Raw genomic sequence first — 25,325 nt, 5'->3', positions numbered from 1 at the left:
GGCCAGTTACCATTTCCTGAAATATGCTATCTCGGCTCTTTTGGGGGGGGGGGGAGAGATCAAGGTGCCCAGGAAGTTCAGTGATTTTGATATGATCTGGCCTTGACCTATTTTCTGGCTCAGATGTTCTTGCTATGAGATACTATATATTTTTCCTATTTTCCAGTTTTTTCACTTTGTTTTAGAATTTGTTTTATTGTTATTTTTTATCTTGTACACAATAGAACATAAGAGATGATTCAATATAAAACTAAATTTCCATTTCAAGAAAGCCTATATAAGAAATACTACACATTGTTTTCCAAGCTGCCTCCTTCTAGGTTTTCTTTAGTTCTCTGCTGTGCACTTTTTACTTTATTTTTTTGCTCCCTCCCTCACTGCCCCCAAAAGGCTACAATTAAACAAGGATATATACATATACATATATATGAACATTCCCAGATATACACATAGACAATTGGTAGATCAAAATGCTACTTTACAGGCTTTTTTATAAAGTGTCATTCATTCAGATATATCAAGATCATTCTCTTCTCCTTGGCAGATGTAGCAACTAGAATCCCATTGGTCAGTGAACATGTGACCACAGACATTAAGTGAAGTATAACATAGAAAGTTGGCTACTGTGCTCTGATAGAGGAGATCCAGGGCATAGGCCAGGCCTAACAGGGATGTCCCATGGCTGAGACAGGTCCTCTTTGTGGATGAGATTGGGCTAAATGTGTCAAGCCCCTGGACACTGCTCAGACTCCTGGAAGAAATATTTAAGCAACCAAAGAAATTTGGTCTGTCTGTCCATTTGAGAAAGATCAAGTGGATGAAGAATATTATTGTCTGCATTTCAACATGCGTTTGGTTAGAAATCCTATAGAGCTTGTCTCTTGGTATGAATGCAATGAGGGACCAATCTGGGCCCAATATTTGGAACATGCTTGGAATATTTGGAACATGCTTGGGTTTGTCCTTATCTTATAGATTGCATTACAGATATTTCCTGCTTTGCTCCAATACAACATATGAAACTATATTTTTAGCATTCACCTTTAAATATTTTGAGTTCTAAATGATCTCTCTCCCTCTATCAATATGATACCCATTATACATGTAAAGTCATGTGAATCTTTACAAGCCTGTTTTCGGCCATGGATGACCAAGATGTGATGTTATGTGATGATGTCCTTTAAGTGACAGGAAAAGCTGTGAGTCAGGGGGTGCTGAGCCAGAGTTGAGAACTGCCTTCTGATCTGTCAGTTTCTCTTTTTTTCCTTCTTGGTTGGGAGGCTTCTGGGTGGAGGACTAGGAGGACATGCCAGCTGTTTCTTTTGCATCTTAGCTAAATACCCACTAGATGCAGCAGACATCACATGGCCAACTTGAGTTCACAGCAATGCCCAATGAGGTAGTAGTGGCTGCTGATGGAGGCAGTGCCTGACGGCAAATGTGGAAAGATCACTCAAGGATGGTGCTGGCTTCAGGAACTATGACCTCTTGTGATGGAGCAGAGGACTCCATGGAATCTAGAAAAGCACTGAGGCCCAGCACGACCTGGAACACCACTGCTTGGTGTCAGGTGCTATGCTAAATGCTGGCTTAGAAAATCACCCTGAGTAAGACACAGAGGGCAGCGGGGAGGTGCCAAGCAAAACCCTGTGTATGAGCAACAATTAACATGAGCTCCAAGGTTTGCAAAGCATAAGATCTCACTGGATCCTCACAGGAACCCTGGGTGCTAAGTACTATGCCCATTTTCCAGATGAAGAGACTGACACAAACAGGTGAAATCACAAAACTAGTAGGCGAGTATCTGAGGCAGAATTTGAACTGGGATCCTCTTCCCACTGTGCCACACTAAAGGATGTCAAGGGCCCAACCACAGAGACACGTCTTCTAGGGCACCGCCGGTGGCCTGGCATCGCTGGCAGCCTGGCACGGCAGGCGCTAGGCAAGCTAAGAGGTGGGGATCCGAGGCCCGGTTTTGGGGCGCTCCTAGGGCGGGACCAACCAAGAAGCCAAAAGCCCACGAGAGGGGCCACCCAAGGGAAAGGGCCAACGGCGACGAGAACTACAGGATGACAGGCAAAGAAGCAGATCACGTCACGTTGGGGGGAGCGATGCCCCGAGCCTTTCTCGCGAAATCACGCGGGAGCTCTTGCTCGCTAGGGACTTAGAGTTAGCGGGCGAAGGCGGAGCTTGTCGTAACTCCGCATGTAAATCAGACCCACCCGGAGGGGGAGGTGCCGGTGCGTAACGCCGACAGTGGCTAGGGGAAAGGGGGGGCGAGGAGCGGGGCAGGGGCGGGGCCTGGGTGCTGCTCAGTTGCAAGATGTATCCTTCTCTTTAGGTACGTAGCCCCGCCTCCGAACTGGGGTTGGTGGGAGGGAGAGAGGGGGAGAGAGGAGAAAAGAGAGAGCGGGTGTGTGTGTGTGTGTGTGTGTGTGTGTGTGTGTGTGTGTGTGTGTGTGTGATCCTGCTTGAGGAGTGGGATGAGAAGGGGAGGTGGTGCCTTTGGGTACACACGCCTGTGAACTCTACTACGTCACAAGTCGGGGGCGGTGCCTACGGGATTCTTTGATCTGGGGCTAAGACAGGAACAGCGAGGGGGCGTGGCCCCTCTCGCATAGGCCCACCTCCGGTACCTTGCCGAGGGAAGGGGGCGAGGACTACTTAGTTTCCTGGGGACAAGCTCTTAGTCCACTAGCGTACGGTGATTGGCCCTGGAATCAGCTGCGTGAGTTTTCGTCACTTCCGGGGGCGTTCCCCCGGTACGGAGAGGCGGGGGGGGAAGGGGGGGGCGGGCTGGCGATGAGTCAGGGCCCAGCCTGGGTGGCTGACGCCGGCGCCCGGAGGAGGCCTGAGGCCGCCTCCTCCTCCTTCCCCTGACCGTGTCGGCTCCGCTAGGCTCGGCTCGGCTCCTGGCCGACGGGCTGGCGCCGATGGCGACCGGCGGCTCTTGAGGGACTGAACGATCCCGCGGCCGCCGGCGCCTCTGTCAACGCCCTCGTCCATGTCGGTGCCCATGTCGGTGTCTGGGGCGGAGCCGGGCCGGGACTCAGCGGAGCCCTCGAGCGCTGGGCCTGGAGCGCGGGGGACCGCCGGCGCCCCCGCCGTCTTCGTATTGTTGGAGGAGCGGCGGCCCGGAGGGCCCTCCGGAAACGGCGGCGGCGGCGGCAGCTCGGGTTCTCTGCTCAGGTCGGAGGGGACCCGGGACTGGGGCTCTAGCGCCCTATCTCCAGGAGGGCGGGGCGGGTGTCCCCCCCCCTCCGATGTGGAGGGTCACTTAGCCCATCTGCAATCGGGGCCCAACCCAGAGGTTGGGGCCCAAAGAGGGGGCAGCCGTGGAGTCTCGGGGGCTCCTCCAGGCCTTGGGAGAAAGAAGGAGTCGGGGAACGGGAGTCTAGGAAGGCCCTTGGCCTCGGGAAGGGAGACAGTCCCACTTTGTACAAAGGGACCCAGCGGCCTGGGAAATGGCAAAAACTGGCTTGAGAGCCTGTACTAGTCACTCCTCGCGCGGTGCGCTGTTGGAACTCCTGGATTAATCTCTTAATCTCCCCCCTCCCCCCCATCCGTTCTCCCCTCTCTCCAGAGTCTGAGTGTTCCCCCTTCGAGGAAACTCCTCCTCCTGGAAATGGACCTGTGGGAGGGAGGCAAGAAAAGAAGGGAGGGCGCCGACTTGGCTCCTGTTGCATGGTTTTTGTTTTGGGGCTTAGTTTTCCTGGCCTCTTCTAGCCATCCCCACCCCCATCTTGACTGTAAGAAAGTTAGAAGGTGTTTTATCTGTTCTAGCTTCCCACTTCTGAAGCTACCTTCCAATGCTCCCCGTGTTTCTCCATGTCATTTGGATTTTGCTTAAACCCCCCCCCACACACACACCCCTAATTTGTCTCTTCTCTGGCTCCATCCTAGAGTAGAGCAGCTTGGCTCCAGTCCCTGAACGTTTCTTTAGCTCTTGAAACCTCTTTTCCATTCCTGTAATAACTCGTTGAGACCTACATCTCATTTCTTTATTGATTCTTCTTGGATGTGCTAAGAAGTTGGGGTGCTCCAAGGGCCTTGCTCGTTGGAGCCAGAAACCCCTTCTGGATTCAGTTTCTAAGTCTAACATTGTTCCCCTGGCCCATCCCCCGAGCGTGAACTCTCTGCTTTGCCCTCATTTCATCCCCCTCTTCTCTGTTTCCTTATTCAGCTCCTGGTCCTTCTTTCAAGTCCCCCATCTCTTGTGGATGTTCCAGCTCTGTGTCATTGGGCAAATCAGCTGGCCACTCCGAGCCTGTTTCCTCCTGCTTAGTCCTACGAGTCCCTCTGGCTCTAGTTCCCATGATTTCTCAAGTATTTTCCAGTGCCCTGAACTTTTGCTCCCTTTGGCTTTTTCCTATTCAAAAATCCTTCTCGGTTCCCAGAAGTTTGACTTTCTCCCTGACTTTTTTCTTAGGTCAGTCAGTAAACATTAAGTGCCAGGCACCGTGCTAAGGCTAAGCGATGGCAATACAGAGACAAAAGACAGTCCCTGCTCTCAAGGAGTTCCCGGTCAAAGGGAAGACAACATGCCCATAGTGAACCTATTCCTGACCCTTTGCCAAACTCTCTTTCTACAACCACAGAACAGGAAGGATACTCTTGTCACACTCAGGATGACCAAAGGCTGATTCCCTGTGTACCTGTGAGAGCCAGAACTGGGGATGGAGGGGTTAGGTGGGAATCATATGACCCCCGCAATATCCACCTGTTCTCCTTGTAGCCTGAACTCCCTGCTCCCTGAGTCAGGGATCGTGGCCGACATTGAGCTGGAGAACGCCTTATCCCTGACCCCAGATAGCTTCTATGAGCTGAAGAGTCAGCCCCTCCATTCCAGGTACCAAGGGACCCACTCCTCATGCTCTGTGACCTCTGGCCCATCCCTCCATATTTTCAATACTAGGTCCCCTGTTCCATGACCTCAGACCACCAGGGGTCCAGGCTCCCCCTCTTCTGTCTGTCCCTCCCTGGGCACTGAAAAAGAATGTGCTGAGTCATCTGTGTTCTGGGTATGATTGGGAAATCTTTGTCCCTCTTGTCCCTGTCTCTCATTGCTCAATTCCCTAGCTCCCACAGGGAGTCCCAACTCCTCGTGTCTGCCTGTCAGCCAGCACTCCTGTCTCTCGTTTCCTTCCTAGCCTCCCTTCCCAGGCAGCCCCGGCAGCCTCTGCACAGCCTCCAGCTTCACCATCTTTAGTCATGTCTTCACGGATCCTTCTCCGCCAGCAGCTAATGAGAGCCCAAGCACAAGAGCAAGAGCAGCGGGAACGGCGAGAGCGGGCAGCCTCGGCCACCTTTCCTAGCGGGCCAGCCCCTCCAGCATCCCCAGCCATCTCGGTGGTGGTCGGGGCCAGCCCTGGTGGCCCATCTGCTGGGGTGGGGCTTACTCGGCCAGCCTCTGCTCAGGTGCCAGTGGAGGTGCTGAAGGTGAGCCTTGTGTTCCGACTCATCTCTGGGCTGTCCAATGAGGAGATTAGCTTGGTGCAGAGATTGGTTTGGGGCTTAGATGACAAGAGTAACCTTGCTTTTTACTCACTTGTAACTGAAACTTCTGAGAAGGGGCCAAGCTACAAAGAAGACAAAAAATGCCTGGCCTAGCTGGGCTTTGAAGGGCCCTTCCATCCCTGACAGCTCTGAGCTTGCTCTGCTCTAAAGAAGCAGCTTTCTAATTCTGAGCCTCAATTCTTGACCCTAAAATGAAAGGATGAGAGAAGAGGCCATGGTTGAAGTCACTTCCAAGTCTCTATGAGAACATAGGCTGGCTGGGGCCTGGGGATTCTAGTACCCTGATTGTTCCCAGGTCCAGACACACCTAGAGAACCCCACCCGCTACCACCTGCAGCAGGCCAGGCGCCAGCAGGTCAAACAGTACCTGTCAACTACACTTGGCCCCAAGCTGGCTTCTCAGGCCCTGACACCACCACCTGCCGAGGGCACTTCAGCTGAGAGGGCCCAGCCAGCTGCAGGAAGTGCCCCCAATAGTCCCATGGCCCTTCTCAACATTGGCTCCAGTTCAGAAAAGGAGGTAAGCCTCTCTCCCCCTTCCCCCCCTCCCCCAGGCCCTGGACAGAGTACCCAGCTCAAGTCAAACTTCCCCTGCTACCTGGTTTCCTCTCTGGTTCTTAGATTGATGATGTGATTGATGAGATCATCAGCCTGGAATCTAGTTACAATGATGAGATGCTTGGCTACCTGCCCGGAGGCCCTGGGGGACTGCAGCTCCCAAGCACAGTGAGCCTCACACGTGCCCAAGATATGGGGAGGAGGGCTATGGGGATGTTTGCTTTAAGAGCAAAGGCCCTGGTTTGGTCAGGACAAAAGGAGTCAGATGACAGGAGGAATTTTAGTGTGCCCTTTTAATACCATGCCTCTCTCCCACGGGTGCCCCCTGCTCCCCCGGGATGGAGACTGGGGACCCTGTCATTTGGATTCCAATATTCCCTTTAAGGGCTCCTTTTGGAGATGGAAAGATTAAGATGTTGCAGAGTTTTGCCAGGGATTTGTGGGGGCAGATAGAGGGTGAACTCGGTGGGGGGGAGACCTGGTAAGTCTCATCCCTACCCCCCCCCCGAAAAAAAGCTGCCCGTTTCTGGGAACCTGCTGGATGTATACAGTGGCCCCAGTGCCGTGACCCCAGCTGTCCCTGTCAGCAACTCCTGCCCTGCTGAGCTGACCAGTATCAAGCAGGAGATCTCTGGTGAGCTGTTCTCCTCCCCCAGTCTTCCCTCTCCTCACAGTGCTAGAAAGTCCAGCACTCCAGGAGCCATGACCCAAGTAGCGGGGACTCCAGGGTTGGGGTACAGGGGAGATTTGGAAACATCTGGTGCAGATTACAATTGGGTGGCTGTTGGGAGGGGAATTGGAGGCCAATGTTTTTGGACAAACTGGGCTGGGAGCTGGGAAGAGGTGGGGTAGGGGCCATGGGAGGGAGGGGGCAGTGGCCCCCTTCTTTGACTTGGCTTCTCTCTCTCCCTTCCCTGCAGAAAACGAGGCAAAGGCCCTTCTGAAGGAGCGGCAGAAGAAAGACAATCATAACCTTAGTGAGCCTTGGGGGAGACTGGGGCTAGGGATTCCTGGGGCCCGGGATTCAAGGGCTGGCTCCCTTACAGACAGACCACATGGCTCTGCTTCTAACCCTTTTCTCAGTTGAGCGGCGGAGACGGTTTAACATCAATGACCGGATCAAGGAGCTGGGCACCCTGATCCCCAAGTCCAGTGACCCGTGAGTCCTTCTAGGAATGGGAATGGCTCTGCAAGGCAGCTCCTCAGGGTTGGGGTGAGATTTTCTCCTTTTAATCCAGGATATGTGCCCCAAGGAAAGGCCCTAAGCCTCCCTGGGCCAGTAGCTTTTCTCCATCCATGAAATGAGTGCTGGAACCTGAAAATATCTACTCATTTCAGAGGAGAAAACTAGGGTGCTGAAGGAGAGCAGGAGATTTGGAGGCAAGATCCGGGTTTGAATCCTGACTGCTACTTGTGACCTTCAGCATGTTCTTCCCTTTCTCTGTAAAAAGAGGGTTTCTTTAGTCAGTGTTTGCTGTTCCAGCTCTGCCCAGTCTCCCTCTAGCAGTGCCAGCCTTCCTATTGGTCCTCCCAGAGCCTAGGAGCTGGGGGGAGGGGAATGGTAGAGACCTGGGCACCCATTCTTAGACTCCTTGCTCCATGGCCTAGGGAAATTCGATTGAACAAGGGAACCATACTCAAGGCCTCAGTGGACTATATCCGAAAACTCCAGAAGGAGCAGCAGAGAGCCAAGGACTTGGAGAGCCGCCAGCGGGTGCTGGAGCAGGCCAACAGAAGCTTGCAGCTCAGGGTCCAGGTGGGCCCGCCCACTTCCCCTCCTTTCCCTCTAGAGGGGGAGGGGAGGGGAAACATGGCTTTTGGAGATGTGGGAGAGAAGAAAACTTGTGGAGTTCAGGATGTTGGCTTCTCCCTGGGGAGTGCTGAGGTAGGGAGCAAGAGAAGGTGGTGCACAGGGGCTCGAAGGTGGGACTTCCACTGGTGCTTCAGACCCTAGGTTCGTGATCATGGCCAATTCACCTAACCAGCCTCTCCCTCAATTTCCTTATCTGCACAGTGGGGGTAACTGTAGGCCCTTCCTCTGAGGGTGGGCAGAACAAAGATGCCAACATCTGAAAATTTGCAAACGCTTTGGGGGCAGGGGGTGGCAGCTCCCGAGTCCTCCTTCTAGCTTTGTGCCCCTTGCAGGAGCTGGAACTCCAAGCCCAGATCCACGGCCTGCCCTTATCCCCTGCCCCCAAGGCCGAACCAGCTGAGTGCAGTGGCCCGCCCCCCCTGCCACCCCCGCCGGAAGCTCTCCTGGATCTGCACTTTGCCGGGGATCCCCTGGGGGAGCTGGGCGAAGATCCCTTCCAGCTCGGCCTGGAGGACATTCTGATGGAGGAGGAGGAGGCGGCGGCAGCCGGAGCTCTGGGCCCGAGCCCGGGAGCAGGGCTGTCCCCTCTTCGGGCCGCCACCGATCCCCTGCTCTCCTCCGTCTCCCCGGCCCAGTCCAAGGGGAGCAGCAGCCGGCGGAGCAGTTTCAGCATGGAGGAAGAGTCCTGATGAAGCCCCGCCTCCCGGGAGCTCTCGGGTGCAGACGCACACGTTCCCACCCGTCCCTGCCCACTTCCCCCTCCCGGCGGCTAGCGAGAGGGGGCGGGGCCTGGACGGAAGAAGGGATGCCTCCTCCTTCCTCTCCGCCCCTCCCGCGGCCCTTGCCGCGTTGACCCCAGGGGCTGCCAGGCTGCAGGTTGGACCGCGGTTCGGGGGGGGGGGGGTGTGACGGCCCGCGGGCTCCGCTTCTCTTGGCAGACACAATAAAACATGGCTCATCTTTGTTAAAGCGCTTTGCAGTCGGCTGCATCCTTTTCGGAATGGTGGGAGGGAAGGGTGCTGGAGAGTGCGGCGCGCTGCGCTCCATCCCAGAGCCCTTTTGGGATTGGAAGCATTGGCGATTAGTGAGCCGCGGCGCCCACAGCCTGACCTGCTACTTCCGGTCTTCCCTCCCCTCCCGGTATAAAGGATGGGCAGGGGGAGGGTACGACGGAATTTCCGGCGTACAGAGACGTCGGCCTTCCCAGCACCCTCTCTTCCCGCCGGGAGCCACTAAAAGCCGAGTAGACGGGGGAAAAGGGAGAGACAACGAATCCGTCTTCTTCATCCGTCTCTTCTCGCAACGCCCTTCCCTTTCTCACCCCCTGCCATTGGTAGCGTCCCACCTTCCCGGAGTCGTAACCCCACTGTGACGACTGCGCCTGCGTGAACGGCGCCGGAGGCGGTGGCCGTGGAGGGGGGGGGGGGAACTAGGAACATGGCGCAGGCTCTTTCCGAAGAGGAGTTCCAACGGATGCAGGTGCCTAGAGACGAGGCGCGGGGGCCCGGGGAGGGCTAGGCAGGGTTCTCAGGGTACCGGCTGGAAGGGGGGCGGGAGGCTGTCTAGGAATTTTGCTGGAGGAACACGTAAGGGGCTTGGGGGGGAGGGGAGCGGAATCTAATGCTACGAGAGGGACATTCTGGGGGCGGGGCCGGCAGGGCTTGGCGAGTGAGGGGCCAATAGGGTTTCAGCAAGGGCGGGCACAGCAGGGCTCTGAACGGAAGGCCGACCAATAGGAATTCAAAGGAAGCACTTAGAGGCGGAGCGCGCAGTGACCGTCAGAGGAAGGCAGGGTCCAGGAGGGCACTGAGGACAGGAAGAACCAATAGGGGTCCGAGGAGGGCTGTGGAGGGGGGTGGGAGGACCCATGGGACCGGAAGGGGCTACAGATCCGTGCAAAAAAAGGTGTTTTCCAATTCTGGAGGAAGAGCGTCCCAAAGAGACCTGAGAGCCCCTCCCGTTCCCCCCCCCCCCATTTGGTTTCCCTGTGACCCCAGACAAGTCCCTGCCCACCAACGGGTGGGGAAGGGGTCTGCTGTGCTGATTTCAAAGGGATGGAGGGCAGAGAATTCCGGGGGGGGGGGGGGAGTAAAAGTGAAAACCATAAAGGGGGGGAAGAGGTGCTATTGAGAAAAAGGGAGACCCCCCCCCCCCCCCCCAGGCCCAGCTACTGGAGCTTCGGACCCAGAACTATCAGCTGTCAGACGAGTTGAGAAAAAATGGTGTTGGTAAGACTGCAGGGGAAAAGGGGGCGCTGGGGCTGGGGAGGGGGACATGGAGCTAGCTAGAGGCCGAGGCTGGGAATCAGCAGCGCCATCTCTGAGCTATGTTGCTGCTGTGGGACGAGGCAGCCAACAGCCATGCCTGTTCTCCTTCTTCAGAGCTCACCTCCCTCCGGCAGAGAATTGTGTTCCTGGATAAGGAGTTTGCTCGAGCCCAGAAGGTGGCCAGGATCATCTCCACTTCTCTCGCCATCCTTCCAGCCAGCTCACTCAGTCACTCTACTCCCCCTTTCCCCTCCTCTCCCCACTTAACCCCGCCAGTGGCTCTTCCCTAGTCCCTGCCCTCACTGGTTTTTCCTTCAGTCTCCTTCCTCCCCCCACCCCCCCCCGCAAGTTTTTGCTTCATTTCCCATTCCCTTATACTGGCTCCTTCCCCCATTCTTATTGCATAGTGATTTCTCTTGTGACCATTCTTTCTTTTTTTCTCTTTCTTATCTCATAGGCCCTGAGCAAGAGCAAGAAAGCTCAGGTGAGAAGGACTTGAAGGGTAGGAATTGGGCAGCTCTGGGGACTGGTTAGACAAAGGTGATTTCAGCTCTTACTTGGAAAAGAAACCTGTGTCCTCAAACTCACTATGTGACAGATCAGGCTCTGGCCCCTCTGGGACCTCAGTCTCCCTCATCAGTAAAATATAAGAGGGTGAGGGAGTTTGGACAAGGTCGATCTCTAAGCATTCTTCTGGGTTTGAGATTCTGGGATTCCTGAGTCTTCCCTCTCTTCTGGAGGAAAGTTTACCACCAGCTACTTCCTTGCAGGTCCCTTTAACATTCAACCTCATCAAGTAAATCAAAGGTATAGGAAGAGCTCATAGGGCTATAAGACTAAGGACTATAGACTAAGACTATAGACAAAGGACACCTGTAGATATCAATGGCAGGGACTCACAAAAAGGACTAGTGAATCCCTTAGATCGCTGAGAGGAATGGCATTTGCTTGCTCTCTGGCTCTGTCTCTGTTTCTCTTCATCTTCTCCTCCCCTTTCTCTTTTCTTCTTCCCCACTCTCTCCCTTCTTCTATCTCCCCCCCCACCTTGTAATTTCTCTCATCCCTTGATGTTGGTTATGTGGTATTTTACATGTTCAATGCTCCTTCCTTCCTGTGCACATGTGTCCTAGGAGATGGAAGTTCTGCTCAATGAGAACCAGATGCTGCAGGGGAAGCTGCACAGTCAGGAAGATGACTTCCGGCTGCAGAACAGCACGCTCCTTCAGGAGCTCAGCAAGGTCTGGGGGTCCCTGGTGGGGATGAGGAGGGGCCTTGGGTGCTCAGTGCTGATCTAAAGGGCCTTCTTTGTCCTTCAGCTTTGTGCGCAGATTGAGCAGCTGGAGCAGGAGAACCAGCAGCTGAAGGAGGGCTCCGTGGGTCCAGAGTCTCCGAGCACAGCCTGCAGCCCCATGGATGGTGAGCTTCTGCGCCTGCAGGCAGAGAACACCGCCCTCCAGAGAAATGTTACAGGTAGAATCCCGGGCTCCCAAAGGGTGGTGGCAGGAGGAGGCAGGGACTCAGCCCCCTGCATCTGCTCAGCTCTGCAGGAACGCTATGAGAAAGAACAGACGGGTTCCCCAGGCCTGCCAGGGCCTGCTGGGAAGGATGAGGCGGGGGGCTGTGGGGACCCTCCAGGAGGCCCCGTAGCTCCACCCCCGTTGGCAGAGGCTGAACTGAAGTGGGAAGTGGAGAAGGAGGAGAAGAGGCTACTACGGGAACGTTTGCAGGGGCTTGAGGTAGGTTTCAGGGCTGGGGGGAGGTGGTAGCCATGGTCCTCAGGGAATTCAGATCACCAGGTACACCCTGTATGTCTGTTGGGGTCTGCATTTGTCTACAGAGCTCGAAGCAGGCAGAGACAGCAAAGCTGCAGGAGGAGGTAGCCAAGGTGGGATTTTGCCCAGCCTCTTGTGACAGGAGGCTCAGGCCTCAGTTTCCCTGGCACTTGAGCTCCTTTTCCCTTTCCCAGCACCAAACCATTTTGGCTCGATGGCACTGTAACAAGGAGCCTAGCTTCTCTGGTCTCTCGTCTTTGTCCCCTTCTCCCTGCATCCCTTCCAGTTTGGTGGGTGGGAGGGACCTGGGTTTTAGCTCTCATGGCTCTCTTGCCAGTAGTTGGTAGCCTGTCCCTTGCCTAGTCCTGACCTAGGCTCATCTCCCTGCTCTCCTCTGTTCCTTCGCTTCCCGACATTCTCTGGCCCTTATGTTGGCTTCATCATTTCTTGAGACCCGTGGCCTTTCCATCCCACAGCTGTCGGAGAAGCTAAAGAAGAAACAGGAGAGGTACTTGGGGACCCCTTGAGAGCTGGGCCTTTAGGGAGGGCCCCAGAAGAGGCTCCTGAAGCTGCCTAGCCCACTTTGTTCTCCTTTCTTTGCTTAGTTTCTTCCGTCTGCAGACAGAGAAGGAGGCTTTATACAATGACAGCAGGTATGGGGCTGGGTGTGCCTTGGGAGAGCTGAGGGGCACAAGGGGCTAGGCCAGAGTACACCATCCTCTCCCTTGGCAGGAATAAAATTGAAGAACTCCGGCAGCATCAGGAAGCAGATCTCAAAGCCCAGTTAGTCCAGACTCAGAAGTTGCACCAGGAGCTTCAGGCAGCCAACCAGGTTGGCCATGGTTAGGGGGGAGGGGGAGTTAGCCAGAGAGCCCAGCTCTCTGACTTTGCTTTGCCCTACCCTATCCAGAGCCTAGCTGAGCTAAAGGAGCAATGTCAAGCTGAGCGCCAGGACCATGCAAGCGCCCTCCGGGCCCTGCAGGACCAGGTATGGCTTGAGGGTGCTCTCTCTGTTGGCAAAAAGCAGGTCTTGGGAAAACCTGGCACCTGGTCTTCCTCATCTCTACACAGTCTCTGTGTATTTGGGTGTCTCTCTTTCTCTTTCTCTTCCTCTGGATCCCTCTGTCTTCTTCCTGGGCTTGGCACTTCTGGGGAGCCAGGCAGCCTGCCAAAGCGCAGGCTCACAGGAGCAGGTACAGGCACTGTTGGCAGAAAATGATGCCTTGCGGACCAACCTGGCTGCCCTAGAGCAGGTATTGGGACTCTGCCTTTGGTGTGTGCTCTCTCCCTCCCCCTCCCCCCTTGCTCTTTGTCTTGGTATCCATGGGATGGCCCTCTTAGGCCCCTGTGCCCCCTGGGGCCCTCTCAGATCCAGACAGCCAAGACCCAGGAGCTGTGTGCCTTGCGGGAGCAGACTGCAGGCCTGGCCACTGAGCTGCAGCAACGCCAGGCAGAGTTTGAGGCCATGGCAGGCCAGAGAGATGACCTACGTTCTCAGCTCCAGGTGAGGAATGACTCCCTGCCTCCCTTTTCTCCCTTGATCTAGGGCCATACTTTGGGGGTCCAGTTAGTTAATACTCCTTAACATTGCTCAGGAATCTCTCCGGGCGAATGGACGACTTTTGGAACAGCTTCAGGTCCTGGGCCAGGAGAAAGATCATGTCAGCCAGGAGCTGGAGGAGGCCCGGAAGGTGAGCAGAAGTTCAGGCTGCTCTATTCTGGAGGTGGGGCTACCTTCCTCAAAGCCCTCAGGAATTCTCCAGAATGTTCTTTCAGACTGTAGGGAAATCCTGAGGGTCTGGCAGGTCACTTAGGGTTTTCAGGGCCCTGATGTGGGCTTTGGAATCAGCTCTGGTTTTCCAGTGACTGGTCTTAGTTGGTTTAGGGCCCTTTCGGGACATTTGGACTGGAGGGAATGGCAGACTTTCTTGGGAAGCTGTTATATTCCATTTTTGCCAGTCTCATGGTGGTCAAAGGATGGCCAGCGAGCACAGTGACCCCCAAAGCCAGTGGGCCCGATTCCCTGGGCTTTCTTTTTGGCCCAGAGAACGTGCGAGCAGCTGACAAAGCTTCTTCGTAATCTTCTTTGGGAAAGGTGGTCGAGAGGAGATGGTAGTCAGCTGCCTTTGGGAAGCCACCAGCCTAGCATGTTGCCTTTCTGTTAAAGTCCACAAGGTGCATTTGGGGTCCTGGGGCCTCAGAAGCCTAGCTTAGCTGTGTCCTACAGAGTGCTGAAAAGAGGAAGGCCCTTCTGGATGAGGTGGCAGCTGAGGCACTGCAGGAAAAGTCAAGGCACAAGGAGGAACTGGGCTCAGCCAGGCTGCAGGCGGAAAAGGATGTGCTGGCAGTGCGGGCTCGCTATGAGCGGGAGCTACGGCAGCTCCACGATGGCCGGCGTCGGCAGGAGGAAGAGCTCCGGGCCCAGATCAGGGAAGAGAAGGTAAGGCCTTCCTTATTCTCCTGGAGGAGGGGGGAAGCAAAAAGATCTTGAAACTGAGAAGGAAGGGCCTTCACCCTGTGAAGAACAAAAGTTGGTGGGCCTTAAGCCCTAGGAGCCACTGGAATTTATTGGCAGAATGGAGGTAGGCAGGGACAGGGACTTTTCTATGTGGGCCTGGTTGAGTTGGCAGAAGGGAGGGCAGCTGTGACCAGGACTCATCTCCCCAAGGCTCGGACCCGAGAACTGGAAAGTCTACAGCAGATAGTGGAGGAGTTACGGACCCAGCTGCAGTCAATGGAAGGAGCCAAGGGCTGGTTTGAGCGGCGCCTGAAGGAGGCTGAGGTGAAGCACAGCCCCCTTCTGCCCCCCAGCCTACCTTGTGGACCCTAGCAGCCTGGGCTGGCTGTGCTCAGGCCTGCCCTCCTCATATGTAGGAGGCCTTGGAGGAACAGCATCAGGAACACCAGGACAACCTGCGAGTGGAAGAGGAGCGCCATAAGGCTGAGCTGCAGGTGGGTCCCCTGCTGAGGTAGGTGCGGGGCCTAGCCAGCCCAGCCCATTGGGCTCATAGCTCCTGATGTCCCTAGAGGAAAGAAGAGGAGATGCAGGCAGCAGAGGGCCGACTGCAGGAGGCAGAGGCCTTGTGTGGCGGCCACCTGGACACCATTGCTCGGCTACAGCAGGAGGTGAAGGATGTGGCAGCCGGGCAGCGCATCCTGGAGAAGAAGGGGAGTGCCGCGGTGAGCAGCCAGCCTGGGACGGTGGGTCCCAGAGTCTGTGGGTGAGCAGCAGCACTGCCCTCTGAGCACCCTCTTCCTTGTGTCCCCTTCCGAAGCTGAAGGACCTGAAGCGGCAGCTGCAGCTAGAGCGGAAGCGGGCTGACAAGCTTCAGGAGCGGCTCCAGGAGCTCCTGACCAACAGCAAGAGTCGCTCGGGTGAGCAGGAGCCCCAGATGGCACCTGCACGTGGGAACGGGCTGGAGAGAGAGGCCCCAGGGCCCTGCTCCTGCTCCTTCTCCTACTCTTGGCTCCTGGCTGCCAGTGGCCTGGGAGGATGGGCTGCAGGCTTTTGTTTCTCCTTGGGGGTAGGATGAGTAGGAGTGAATGTATGTATGTCTCCTGTGGGCAGCAAGTGAGGACTGAGGCCTCCTTCCTCTCTCCCTCTGTCCCCCAGGCTTTGAGGAGCTAGTACTGTCAGAGATGAGTTCACCCAGCCGGGCACAAACCGGTGACAGCAGCAGTGTCTCCTCCTTCAGCTACCGGGAGGTCCTTCGGGAGAAAGAGGGCTCAGCTGGCCCTGCTCGGGTACAGGGAGTCCTAGGGAGAAGGAAGGGTGGGTGGGAGGGCAGGCAGCCCAGTGGCCCAGCCCTGGCCTGCTCACACGAGATGAAGCTTAGCCTCATCTACACTGAGAAGACAAAAGCCCAAAAAGACCACGGGCTTAGAAAGTTTGTTTGGCAGAGATTTCAGGCCTGGATGACATCTTTGTCAGATGTGGCTGGGCCCTGGGACCAGTGGGGAGGGATTGTGGGGATTTTGAAGCCCAAGGTCTCATGGCCCTCTCTAGTCATCCTCAGGGAGCCCCCCAGGCCCAGCCCGAGCGGCAGAGCTGTCAGACGAAGAGGTGGCTGAGCTCTTCGAACGGCTTGCAGAGACTCAGCAAGAGAAGTGGATGCTGGAGGAGAAGGTGCCCACCCTGGGCCTTCAAGGGGAGGGACAGTGGGTCTAGGCTGGGCCTGGGAGGACCTTTGTGACTCTGGACTTTAACAGGTGAAGCACCTGGAAGTCAGCAGTGCCTCAATGGCTGAGGACCTGTGCCGGAAGAGTGCCATCATTGAGACTTATGTCATGGACAGCCGCATTGGTCAGCTCCGCCGCCGCTCCCCCCTACCCCCCACTGTCCCTCCTTCTTACTCTGGCTCCTTGTGGGTCCATGGCTAGGTCTGGAGGTGGGGGGTGGGAAGAGCCCAAAGCCCAAGGCTCACTCCCTGCCCACCCCTCCAGATGTGTCCGGCCCTTCAGGCCACACGGACAGAAGTGGCCTGGGCAGTGTCCTTCGGGATTTGGTGAAGCCGGGGGATGAGAACCTCCGGGAGATGAACAAGAAGCTTCAGAACATGTTGGAGGAGCAGCTCACTAAAAACATGCACCTACACAAGGTGTGCAGAGGGTGGGCTTGGCCCCCTGCTGTGGTGCCCCTCTGGGCGGAGGCTTGGAGGACCCTGCCCTGCCCCCTTCTCCATGGCAGTGCTAGGCCCAGATGCCCAGGAGTGTTGGGGGTGTGGGGCAGGGCACAGAGCAGTGCTAGGTGGGGGTGAGGGGGGTCTGACTCTACCTCCATGCCTTCTGTGTCTTCATCCCTGTGCTCCCAGGACATGGAAGTGCTCTCCCAGGAAATCGTGAGACTCAGCAAGGAGTGTGTTGGGGGTGCAGAGTCCTCCCCTCCTGTATCTTCTGGAGACACAAGCTGAGGACAAGATGCAGCCCAGCCGGCTGGCCCAGCCTGGGCAGGGGGCCCAGGCTAACCAGGGCCCCCCAGCCCGCATCTGTCCCTGTGCATGACTCTATTTATGTCTCCTGGCCCACTGTGGCTATTGCACTTTGGGGGTGGGGGGGTGGGAGAAGTGGGGAAAGAGATTCGCAATCCAAACGTGCTGTACTGTGCCTGTGTGTTCTGTCAAGATCCTCATTTGTGTGGCCCTATTTCCCTGAAAGAATAATGTCCTACCTTCCTCTCCTTGCCTGAAAATCTTGTTGTCTCTTAATTTGCTGAGCGGCCAGGGCTAGATGGGGTAGCCTGGGGCTCCTGAGGGTGGTGCCTCACTGGCCTCATTTGGACTAACAGGCCACCTCCCCCTTCATCTTGGGGCAGACCTTTGGCAGGCCATCATGGCTTCCCTTTACATTTTGCAGGAAGGAACCAATTCGTCCTGTGTATGAACTCCCGTTTTTTAGAAGAGCTAGGGAAAACAACCTGGCCCCAGATTATCTAGAATGTGTGGGTTATGTGTCTGGGACTCAATGGGGACAGCTCCCGGCCCCAGCACAGACCGAAACACCGACCTCCCTGCCTCCCTTCCCGTCTGCAGAAATTGTATTCCCTCCCTCCAAAGCCTATTAAAGACTCTGATGGCTCCCTCCTGCCCATTGATCCATCTGAGCTGTTTCTAGCTAAGTGCTGCTGAGCTCCGACCCTAGGGACCAAGGGAGGAAGGGCTTGGTTGGCTGTTAGGAGGAGTGGTGGGGAAGTGGGGGTGGCGCATCGTTGCTCGGGAAGAGGAGGCGGCGGCGGCTGGCATTCAGGAATGGGCAGTGGGGAACTGGGTTAGACTCTGGGAAGGGAGCTGGCAGGTTTAGGTACTGACCTCCCCCCCCCAGCTAGGGATTCCCCCCTAGGAGAGAATGGACGCTTGGGGGCTGGTAGCCAGGAAAGCGCCTCACGAGTGTCGCGGCCCCTCCCTCCTTTCCTCCAGCCTCCTGTTTGCTGGGCCAGGAGGGCTGCTGCAGTGGGGAGCCCTAGCACCCCTGCCCCGCCCCCAGGGAGGAGCAGAAGGAGGGGCCAGGAGAAGACAGCAGGACCGGCTAGGCCTGGGAGGGCACAGTGGAAGGGGATCCTCCCTGCAGCCATCACTGCATCCCCAGCTTGTGGGGAGACCCCAGTCCCTGCTGCTGCCCCGCCCCGCAAGGCCCAGCCCCCTAACCCCAGTCTCCTCCCCTGCGCAGAGCCAAGCCCCAGCCCCAGAGCTTCACTCCCTACTCCCATCCCAGCACTGGCCGCCACTTGGCCCCTAGCAGTCCCTTCCCCCCCCCCCCCGGACAAATTCCTTTTGAGTTGGCCTAAGCCCCCCTCGTCATATCCCTGTCCCTTGGCCCTTCCAAGCCAGCCCCCTCCCCTGCCAGCGCTCAGGCCCCATATCTGCAGCTCCAGCTGGCTCTCTGGTACCCCCCAGGTTGCCTCAGCCCTGCTTCTACTCCTCAGACCCCCTTTTCCTCCCTAGCCCTCCCCTGGCACGCAGCCTTTCTTCCTCCTCTTTCTTGTCAGTCTGGTCTGCCTCTGGGCCTGTACCACCTCAGCCTCCATCCTGCAGCTGCAGCCTGGTGTTTCCAAGGCAGATGTCCTCCTGAGTTGGGCAGGCAGTCCTGGTAGCCTGTGCCCAGCCCTGCCTGTGCAGGGCTAGGTACTTGGAGAATGGCAGCTGGGGTAGCGACCTGGCTTCCTTTCGCCAGGGCAGCTGCTGTGGGCTGGCTCCCCCTAGCTCAGCAGCCCCTGCCTGCTGCCCCCCAGGGGTGTGAGGCCCGCAGTGACGAGGTGCTGGTGGTGAATGTCAGTGGGCGACGCTTCCAGACCTGGAAGAACACGCTGGACCGTTACCCGGACACGCTGCTGGGCAGCTCGGAAAAGGAATTTTTTTTTGACCCGGACTCTGGCGAGTACTTCTTTGACCGGGACCCAGACCTGTTCAGGCACGTCCTGAACTTCTACAGGACTGGGCGCCTCCACTGTCCCAGACAGGAGTGCATCCAGGTGAGCCCGAGAGGACTGCTGGAGGGAAGGTCACCGCTTGCCTCAATGTACAGAGTTGAAGGGCTGGGGGGTGGGGGTGGCATGCCAAGGGAACAGAATGTCTGAGGCCTCAGGCAGGACTCTGAGAAAGACCTCATGGCTCCCCTGGGGCAAGCAGAGAGGGTGGGTCAATGGATGTAGACAAGGGTGGTATTTTCTTACCAAAGGGTTGGGGCTCCACTCAGATTCCTTCTTTTCCCTCTCTGGGCAGCCCGAGAAAATAAGAGGCAGATGGGGTTTCCTGGCTGCAAGTGGAGTGGGTCAGTCTCAGGCTTCTACTCAGGGTAGAGAGAAAAATTCAGGATTATTGCTAGGCGGTCAGGGAGTCCCAGAGTGGCTCGCAGCCGCGGCCCACCCTCCCAAAAAGAGAAAATGATCAGAGGTCAAGGAGGAGATCGGGATGCTTCCTCCCTAGCATGGGGGGGGCACACTAAAAGGGGCAGTTGCCCCCTTGCCCCTTCTCCTCTCTAGTCCCTTCCTATCCCTCAGGCTTTTGATGAGGAGTTGGCGTTCTATGGCATAGTGCCAGAGCTCATTGGTGACTGTTGCCTGGAAGAGTACCGAGACCGAAAGAAAGAGAATGCTGAACGCCTGGCGGAGGATGAGGAGGCCGAGCTGGGGGGACCTGGAGGGACTGGGGCTGATTGGGCCCTGCCTCCTGGCAGCCCCTTCCGCCAGCGCCTATGGCGAGCCTTTGAGAACCCACATACAAGCACCATGGCACTGGTGTTCTACTATGTAACAGGCTTCTTCATCGCTGTCTCTGTCATCGCCAACGTGGTGGAGACCATCCCATGTGCAGCTGGTGGCCGGGCTGGCTGGCGGGAGGAGCCTTGCGGGGACCGCTTCCCTCTGGCCTTCTTCTGTATGGACACAGCGTGTGTGCTCATCTTCACCGGGGAGTACCTCCTGCGGCTGTTTGCGGCCCCCAGCCGGGGCCGCTTCCTCCGCAGTGTTATGAGCCTCATCGACGCTGTAGCCATCTTGCCCTACTACATCGGGCTCTTCGTGCCCAAGAATGACGACCTGTCTGGGGCCTTTGTGACCTTGCGTGTCTTCCGCGTCTTCCGAATCTTCAAGTTCTCCAGGCACTCACAGGGCCTTCGAATTCTGGGCTACACACTTAAGAGCTGTGCTTCTGAACTGGGCTTTCTCCTCTTCTCCCTCACCATGGCTATCATCATCTTTGCCACTGTCATGTTCTATGCTGAGAAGGGCACCAGCAAGACCAACTTTACCAGCATCCCAGCTGCCTTCTGGTACACCATTGTTACTATGACCACTCTTGGGTAAGTGACTTGAACGGAAAGGAAATCGACAGCTGTGATTAGAGTTTCCATGTTATGGGGGGGGGGGCCTATGGAGGAATTGGAGCTCATGTCTCCTAATTCCAAGGCCAACACATTACATCCAGTCTTCCATTCTGTTTCTCTTTGTCAGAAGGATGGAGAATGGGGGCAAGACCAAGGTTGAAGGAGGAAAAGAGACTGACTGGAAGTCACCCAGCATACAGGGGCCCATTTCTCCAAGGGAGCCTCCAGACCTGAAGGGAACTTTGAGATGTTCTTAGGGGCCCAACCCCCTTTTGTTACAGCATGAGAGGGGGGAGGAGTCACTGTAGGGAAGGCAGATAGCATCATAACCAAGCTAGCAAATCTTGGTCTTACAGAAGGGGGCTTAGGAGCCACTTAGCCAGAGGAATAAATAGAGTCACTGAGGGATTTACTCTGGGTCACATAGAGAGTTAAGGGGATCCAGGTGGCATAATGCTTCTCAGTAAGAGTGCCTTGATTTCTTTTTTTCTCCCCTCCAGATCAATTTTATTTTCTTTCAATTAATAAGTATTTCTTTTTCTCCCTCCCCACTGAATGATTAAGAAAAAGAAAGGGAAACTCCCATGACAAATGTGCAGAGTCAAACAAGCCAGATCCCCATGTCCAAAAATGTAGGTGTCAATGTGCATCCTGAGTCTGTTTCCATGTCAGCCCTCTGGAACTGCACACACATGCTGCACTGCTCTGGCCTCCCAAGGCTTGCCAAGTGCTTTGTCTTGATTTTCTAGTACTCATTCCTCTGCTTTATCAGGTCCTCCAAACCTTCCCAATTTTGTCTGTCTTCAGAGATTCTCAAAGTGCACAGGTCCAAAGTGGGGGTTCCAGAAGTAGACTGAGGCACAAAGAGGGTAAAGGACTTGGCCCAGGTCACCTGGGAGTTACCAGGCAGGCACTCACATGATTCTGGCAGAGCAGGAATCAGAAGGATCCCATTGGTGATGATGCAGAGCTCTTCATTGTCATAGAGAGAGCAAGGGGCCTGTCTGAGGAGAGTGGATCCCGGGCCTCTGCAGGAGCCTGCCTGTTGCTCCACTGTGGCATTTCAGAGCTGGATAGCAGCATCGGGGTAGAGGGGGAAGCTGAGGCCCAGAGGGAGACTGAAGGCCTGATTTTGCTGCTTCCTATGTGACCCAGAGGAAGTGGTCATCTGCAATGTGGGCTTTGTTTTTCCACTCTGTAACATGTCTGGCTCACACCTGGACATCACAAGCCCCATCCCAAGAGGGCACCAGGGCCTCCATCACCATTCCCCCATCTGTTCCTGAGCACATTTAGGTTTCAGGTTAGGGCAATCCTGCTGTAGCTTTGTAGTCTTTGAGACTCTGCCCTGAGCAGTCTTTAATGGGGGCTCCTTCCACAAGGGCCGAGGAAGAGTCCAAATCCGGCATTGGGTGTGTGCCCGCAGGTACGGGGATATGGTACCCAGCACAATCGCCGGAAAGATCTTTGGCTCCATCTGCTCACTCAGCGGGGTGCTGGTCATTGCCCTCCCGGTGCCTGTCATTGTCTCCAACTTCAGCCGAATCTACCATCAGAACCAGCGCGCTGACAAGCGCCGGGCCCAGCAGAAGGTGCGACTGGCAAGGATCCGGATGGCCAAGAGTGGGACCACGACAGCCTTCCTTCAGTACAAGCGCAACAGAGGCCTGGAGGTGGGGTGCTGTCTTGGGTGGTGGGGATGCAGGGAAAGGCCTTTCTGCACTGGGTTAGCACCACTGCAGCCCCTCCTCACAGGGGCTGTGAAAACTGGCAACAGGAGCAGGGTGAGGATTGAGGGTTTGCTGCCTCTGTGCCCTAGGACCAAGATGGCGCCCAAAGGCCAACACTGAGCACAAGAAGCCGCTCAGCTTTTGAACAGCAGCACCATCATCTTTTGCACTGTTTGGAGAAGACCACGGTGAGCTCCTTCCCTGTCTGTGTCCATGCTGCCCCTCCCAACTCCTGAAGAGCCACCTCTGGAATCCTGAGTGCTTCCCACGCAGCTCTATCCTTGTGTGCCTGCTCAGGCTTTTGGCCCATTGGCGGGTCTCTCCATGTCCCTTCCTTGGGTCCTTCCTGCCATTCCCTGAACCTCTAGGGCTCTAAATGCCCCCTCATGCTGACTCTCCTCTCTCTGTCTTTCCTCCCTCCCTCTCTCTGTCTGCCTGCCTCTCCCCCGCCCCTCCCCCCAGTCCCATGAGTTCACAGATGAGGCCACCTTCAGTGAGGCACTAGGAGTCATTTCCCTGGGCGGCCGAACCAGCCTCAGCACTTCTGTGTCTTCCCAAGCTGTCATGGGAAGCAGGGCTCAGACCAGCAGACTGATCTCTTCTTGCTGCCCTCGACGGACGAAGCAGCGCCAGGCCATCCGATTGGCCAACTCCACAGCCTCTGTTAGCCGAGGCAGCATGCAGGAGCTGGAAACTCTTGCTGGGCCCCACAGCCCTGGAGCCCAGAGGTAACATGGCCTCTATTACCTGGGGCTAGGAAGTGAACATTTGGTGCCCCAGGTGCAAATAAAGCTGAATCCAATCCCTTGCCCACTGGGCAACCAGCTCCCACCAACATGAGACTTCAGAACAAAAGTTAACAGCCCTGCACACAATGGAATGCACCCCCTCATCCTTTCACAGCCCAGGGTCTCAGTTCTCTTTTAGTCTCCTCCTGCCCCTCCCATTTTATGGATAAGGAAATTGAAGCTTGGGGGTTAGACTGAATTCCCTGAGGTGGCCTAACAGCTGGGTTGCAGATCTTAGATTCTACCAAAGGACTCCCTCTCACTTTCTGCTTCTATCTAGTAGCCGAGCCAGCCTCAATGCCAAGACTCATGACAGTCTGACTCTGAACTGTGACAGTCAGGACTTGGTGGCAGCCATCATCAGCATCCCCACCCCCCCAGTGAACACCCCAGATGAGAGCCGGCCACATTCGCCTGCCAGTGCCAGTGGGGAAGGGCCTGGAAGACTCTCTGGGGGCAGCAGCAGCAGCAGTACCAGGGGGGCCCTCCGGAACTCTAGCCTGGGCCCTGCTGATGTTCTCCACAACACTGTCAAAATCTCCTCCCTGTGATTGGGGATGGGGGGGGGGCTTGACCCCTTCTTTGGGGCATCACTTCCCTACCTAAAATATCTCCCTGTTTTGTTTCCAAAGCCATATTTGGAGGGGGCAAAGTGTGAGGTAGATGCGGGGCGCACTGGGAGTGGTGGGACCTGTCTCAGCCCCTCTTCGATCTCCTCCACTGCCCCGAACAGGACAATCTCCTGGGATAGTGGAGTGGGGGTTGGGAGGTGCTCTAATCCCAAATGCCAGTTGTGAGAACCATAGTTCCGCCCACATCCCCTCTTCTTGGTCACCAGCTGGTGTGGCGAAAAGTGAGTCTTGGGGTCTCCCCATGGCTTACCTATTCCTAGGACCTGTCACTGACTGGGAAAGGAGCCTAGTTGTCAGGCGAATTCAGGTCTGGGCCTGTATCTTCTCCATCCTTTGTCTCCAGGATATTTCACCTACTGACATGGTGGCAGGAGGCCCTGGGTATCTTGGGAGGGGCAAATCTGCTTGCTTAGCACCTCTGGGGATGTGTCACCACCTGGGCTAGTAGAGGCTAACCGGGAGATGTCTCCTCAGAGCTTCAACCTAGGAAACGTTACCAGACTGCTGTGTCCTTGGTGAATGGGTAGAGATTTTGGGGTGACTGAGTGGGGAAGAAGGTGGAGGGGGAATCATCATTCTCAGGTGTGGAAAGAAGAGCAAGGTCTTGGTGCCACAAGCTCAGCTCCCTAGGAAGGGAGCCCCAACATCCCACCTTCTGGTGGCCCCCTTCCCTTCCTCTCAATGACCTGGCTGTTTGCCGTGGAGAATCTTGTGATCCAGCTGAATTCTTGGTGAGATAACTAAGAGCACCACATCAGGAGGAGGAGCTGCTCTAAGGTCCCTCCATCTGCTGGGGTTCTCTGCCTGCCTACCTGCTTGCCTCTCTCCTGGCACGTCTCAGGTTTCCCCACCTGCCCCATGCTTGAAGCCAGTGGCCTACTGGATGCAATTTAAACCAATAAAAACCCATACACAAACCAATGGAGACCTTGGTCCATGATTCGGGGGTGGGGGGGTTGGGGCAATATGAGATGACATCACAAAGGGCTTGAGTTGGGTTCCACCAGCCATTCTCTTTCCCAGTCTGGGTCCCAGCTTGCCATTCTGGGAGATGGTCTGACCTGATGATGATCTGATCCCTGCTTCCCCTGCCATTCCAGTCCAAAGGATGGTAGAAAAGCATGGACCAAAGCGCCCTAGCTGACCCACCCAGAGAGAGAGGTCTAGGAGGCAGAGCCCAGGTTGCTGCCAATTTTAGAAAGTTCAGCGAGGAAATGAGGATGGTTTTGTTAAATTCCGAGAGGACGGGGAGGGAAGTTCTGGCAGGCAAAGGAAAATCGAGACTGGCTGGCACCCAAGATGGGATGGGCGCCGAGTCCGACCGACCTGGAGGGGGCCTGGCAGACTGAGAGAAAAGCCCGCAGCCCCAGGAGTTCGAGGTAGTGGTGGGACATAGAGACGTCGGCTACCAGTAGGGGGCAGCATGGACCGCTGAATGCAGTTGCGCTCCGGAATGGCGGTGAGGGGACGAGCTGGCGAAGTGGTGGGGCGGGGCGAGGGGGGGAGCGCGAGCGGAGAGAGCCTCTCGTTTGACTGACAGGCAAGGCTGAGCAATGAGAGGAGAGCGGAGGGGCGATGCTCTCGGTCGGGGGCCCGGCAAAGCCGGGGTGACGGGAAAGCAGGGCGGGGGGGGGGGGGGGAGGAGAGACAAGGGACGGAAGTGACGATACGGCGGCACGTGGGAGACGCACTGTGGCAACTCGCCAGTCAGGGAGGGGCAGGCTCCTGTGGGGGGATGGCCCTCTCTTCCCACTACGCCTCCCCTCAGTCCCCGGGCCGGGGAAATCGCAAAGGACTTCATGACTTCCGCCGCTCGTGGAGACGGGACATGGGGCTTGAGCCCGGACTTATAGCACCCCACCCCACTCTCCGCCCCGTCCACTACCCTACCCACGATGCGCGACGGGGACGGGGCGGAGAATGGAAGGGGAG

General features: G+C 56.4%; 3 protein-coding genes across 11 annotated transcripts; all 3 read left to right on the top strand.

Moving 5' to 3' along the window:
- The first annotated feature begins 2,322 nt into the window (after positions 1–2,322).
- TFE3 (transcription factor binding to IGHM enhancer 3) lies at positions 2,323–8,857 on the top strand. Of its 5 annotated transcripts, none has more exons than XM_069108214.1 (10): positions 2,323–2,341; positions 4,736–4,849; positions 5,151–5,439; positions 5,813–6,037; positions 6,139–6,243; positions 6,592–6,709; positions 6,996–7,052; positions 7,159–7,234; positions 7,684–7,960; positions 8,221–8,857. In XM_069108214.1, the coding sequence occupies exons 3-10, from the start codon at positions 5,212–5,214 to the stop codon at positions 8,575–8,577; spliced, it is 1,443 nt and encodes a 480-aa protein (XP_068964315.1). In that variant the 5' UTR covers positions 2,323–2,341; positions 4,736–4,849; positions 5,151–5,211; the 3' UTR covers positions 8,578–8,857. The 5 variants fall into 5 exon arrangements, with proteins under 5 accessions (XP_068964315.1, XP_068964314.1, XP_068964312.1 ...); XM_069108213.1 differs by lacking the exon at positions 2,323–2,341 and adding an exon at positions 2,422–2,728; XM_069108210.1 differs by lacking the exon at positions 2,323–2,341 and adding an exon at positions 2,786–3,189.
- A 194-nt stretch (positions 8,858–9,051) lies between these two features.
- GRIPAP1 (GRIP1 associated protein 1) lies at positions 9,052–17,523 on the top strand. 5 transcript variants are annotated; one of them, XM_069108206.1, is made up of 25 exons: positions 9,052–9,367; positions 10,050–10,116; positions 10,270–10,331; positions 10,613–10,639; positions 11,286–11,393; positions 11,472–11,571; positions 11,695–11,891; positions 11,993–12,040; positions 12,404–12,435; positions 12,533–12,580; positions 12,660–12,759; positions 12,838–12,915; positions 13,088–13,180; positions 13,297–13,431; positions 13,523–13,618; positions 14,155–14,367; positions 14,596–14,709; positions 14,802–14,879; positions 14,955–15,107; positions 15,203–15,302; positions 15,541–15,671; positions 15,934–16,053; positions 16,137–16,230; positions 16,371–16,525; positions 16,739–17,523. In XM_069108206.1, the coding sequence occupies exons 1-25, from the start codon at positions 9,326–9,328 to the stop codon at positions 16,835–16,837; spliced, it is 2,490 nt and encodes an 829-aa protein (XP_068964307.1). In that variant the 5' UTR covers positions 9,052–9,325; the 3' UTR covers positions 16,838–17,523. The 5 variants fall into 5 exon arrangements, with proteins under 5 accessions (XP_068964307.1, XP_068964306.1, XP_068964305.1 ...); XM_069108204.1 differs by having other exon boundaries at positions 9,054–9,367; positions 11,472–11,625; XM_069108205.1 differs by lacking the exon at positions 11,993–12,040 and having other exon boundaries at positions 9,053–9,367; positions 11,472–11,625.
- Positions 17,524–18,183: 660 nt separating this feature from the next.
- Positions 18,184–24,310, top strand: KCND1 (potassium voltage-gated channel subfamily D member 1). The gene is made up of 6 exons (XM_069108203.1): positions 18,184–18,891; positions 19,420–20,219; positions 21,670–21,916; positions 22,063–22,161; positions 22,436–22,701; positions 23,042–24,310. Exons 1-6 carry the CDS (start codon positions 18,556–18,558, stop codon positions 23,310–23,312), a joined length of 2,019 nt encoding a protein of 672 aa, XP_068964304.1. The 5' UTR covers positions 18,184–18,555; the 3' UTR covers positions 23,313–24,310.
- The last annotated feature ends 1,015 nt before the right edge of the window (positions 24,311–25,325 follow it).

This window comes from Petaurus breviceps, unplaced genomic scaffold (genome assembly GCF_028583685.1).
Source record: "Petaurus breviceps papuanus isolate PSGF00001 unplaced genomic scaffold, PetGlider_PUasm1.0 90333, whole genome shotgun sequence".
NCBI lineage: Eukaryota > Metazoa > Chordata > Mammalia > Diprotodontia > Petauridae > Petaurus > Petaurus breviceps.
The sequence above is the reverse complement of the archived record's forward strand: the minus strand, read 5'-3'. Positions and strand labels throughout refer to the sequence as shown.

Coding starts and splice junctions, on each gene's coding strand:
- GRIPAP1 (XM_069108204.1), top strand. CDS start 9,326: ATGGCGCAGGCTCTTTCCGAAGAGGAGTTCCAACGGATGCAG. Junction 11,892..11,992: donor AACGTTTGCAGGGGCTTGAG/GTAGGTTTCAGG, acceptor ATTTGTCTACAG/AGCTCGAAGCAGGCAGAGAC. Junction 13,619..14,154: donor AGCTGGAGGAGGCCCGGAAG/GTGAGCAGAAGT, acceptor TGTGTCCTACAG/AGTGCTGAAAAGAGGAAGGC.
- KCND1 (XM_069108203.1), top strand. CDS start 18,556: ATGGCAGCTGGGGTAGCGACCTGGCTTCCTTTCGCCAGGGCAGCTGCT. Junction 21,917..22,062: donor AGCGCAACAGAGGCCTGGAG/GTGGGGTGCTGT, acceptor TCTGTGCCCTAG/GACCAAGATGGCGCCCAAAG. Junction 22,702..23,041: donor CACAGCCCTGGAGCCCAGAG/GTAACATGGCCT, acceptor GCTTCTATCTAG/TAGCCGAGCCAGCCTCAATG.
- TFE3 (XM_069108210.1), top strand. CDS start 3,005: ATGTCGGTGCCCATGTCGGTGTCTGGGGCGGAGCCGGGCCGGGACTCA. Junction 6,038..6,138: donor GCTCCAGTTCAGAAAAGGAG/GTAAGCCTCTCT, acceptor TCTGGTTCTTAG/ATTGATGATGTGATTGATGA. Junction 6,710..6,995: donor TATCAAGCAGGAGATCTCTG/GTGAGCTGTTCT, acceptor CCTTCCCTGCAG/AAAACGAGGCAAAGGCCCTT.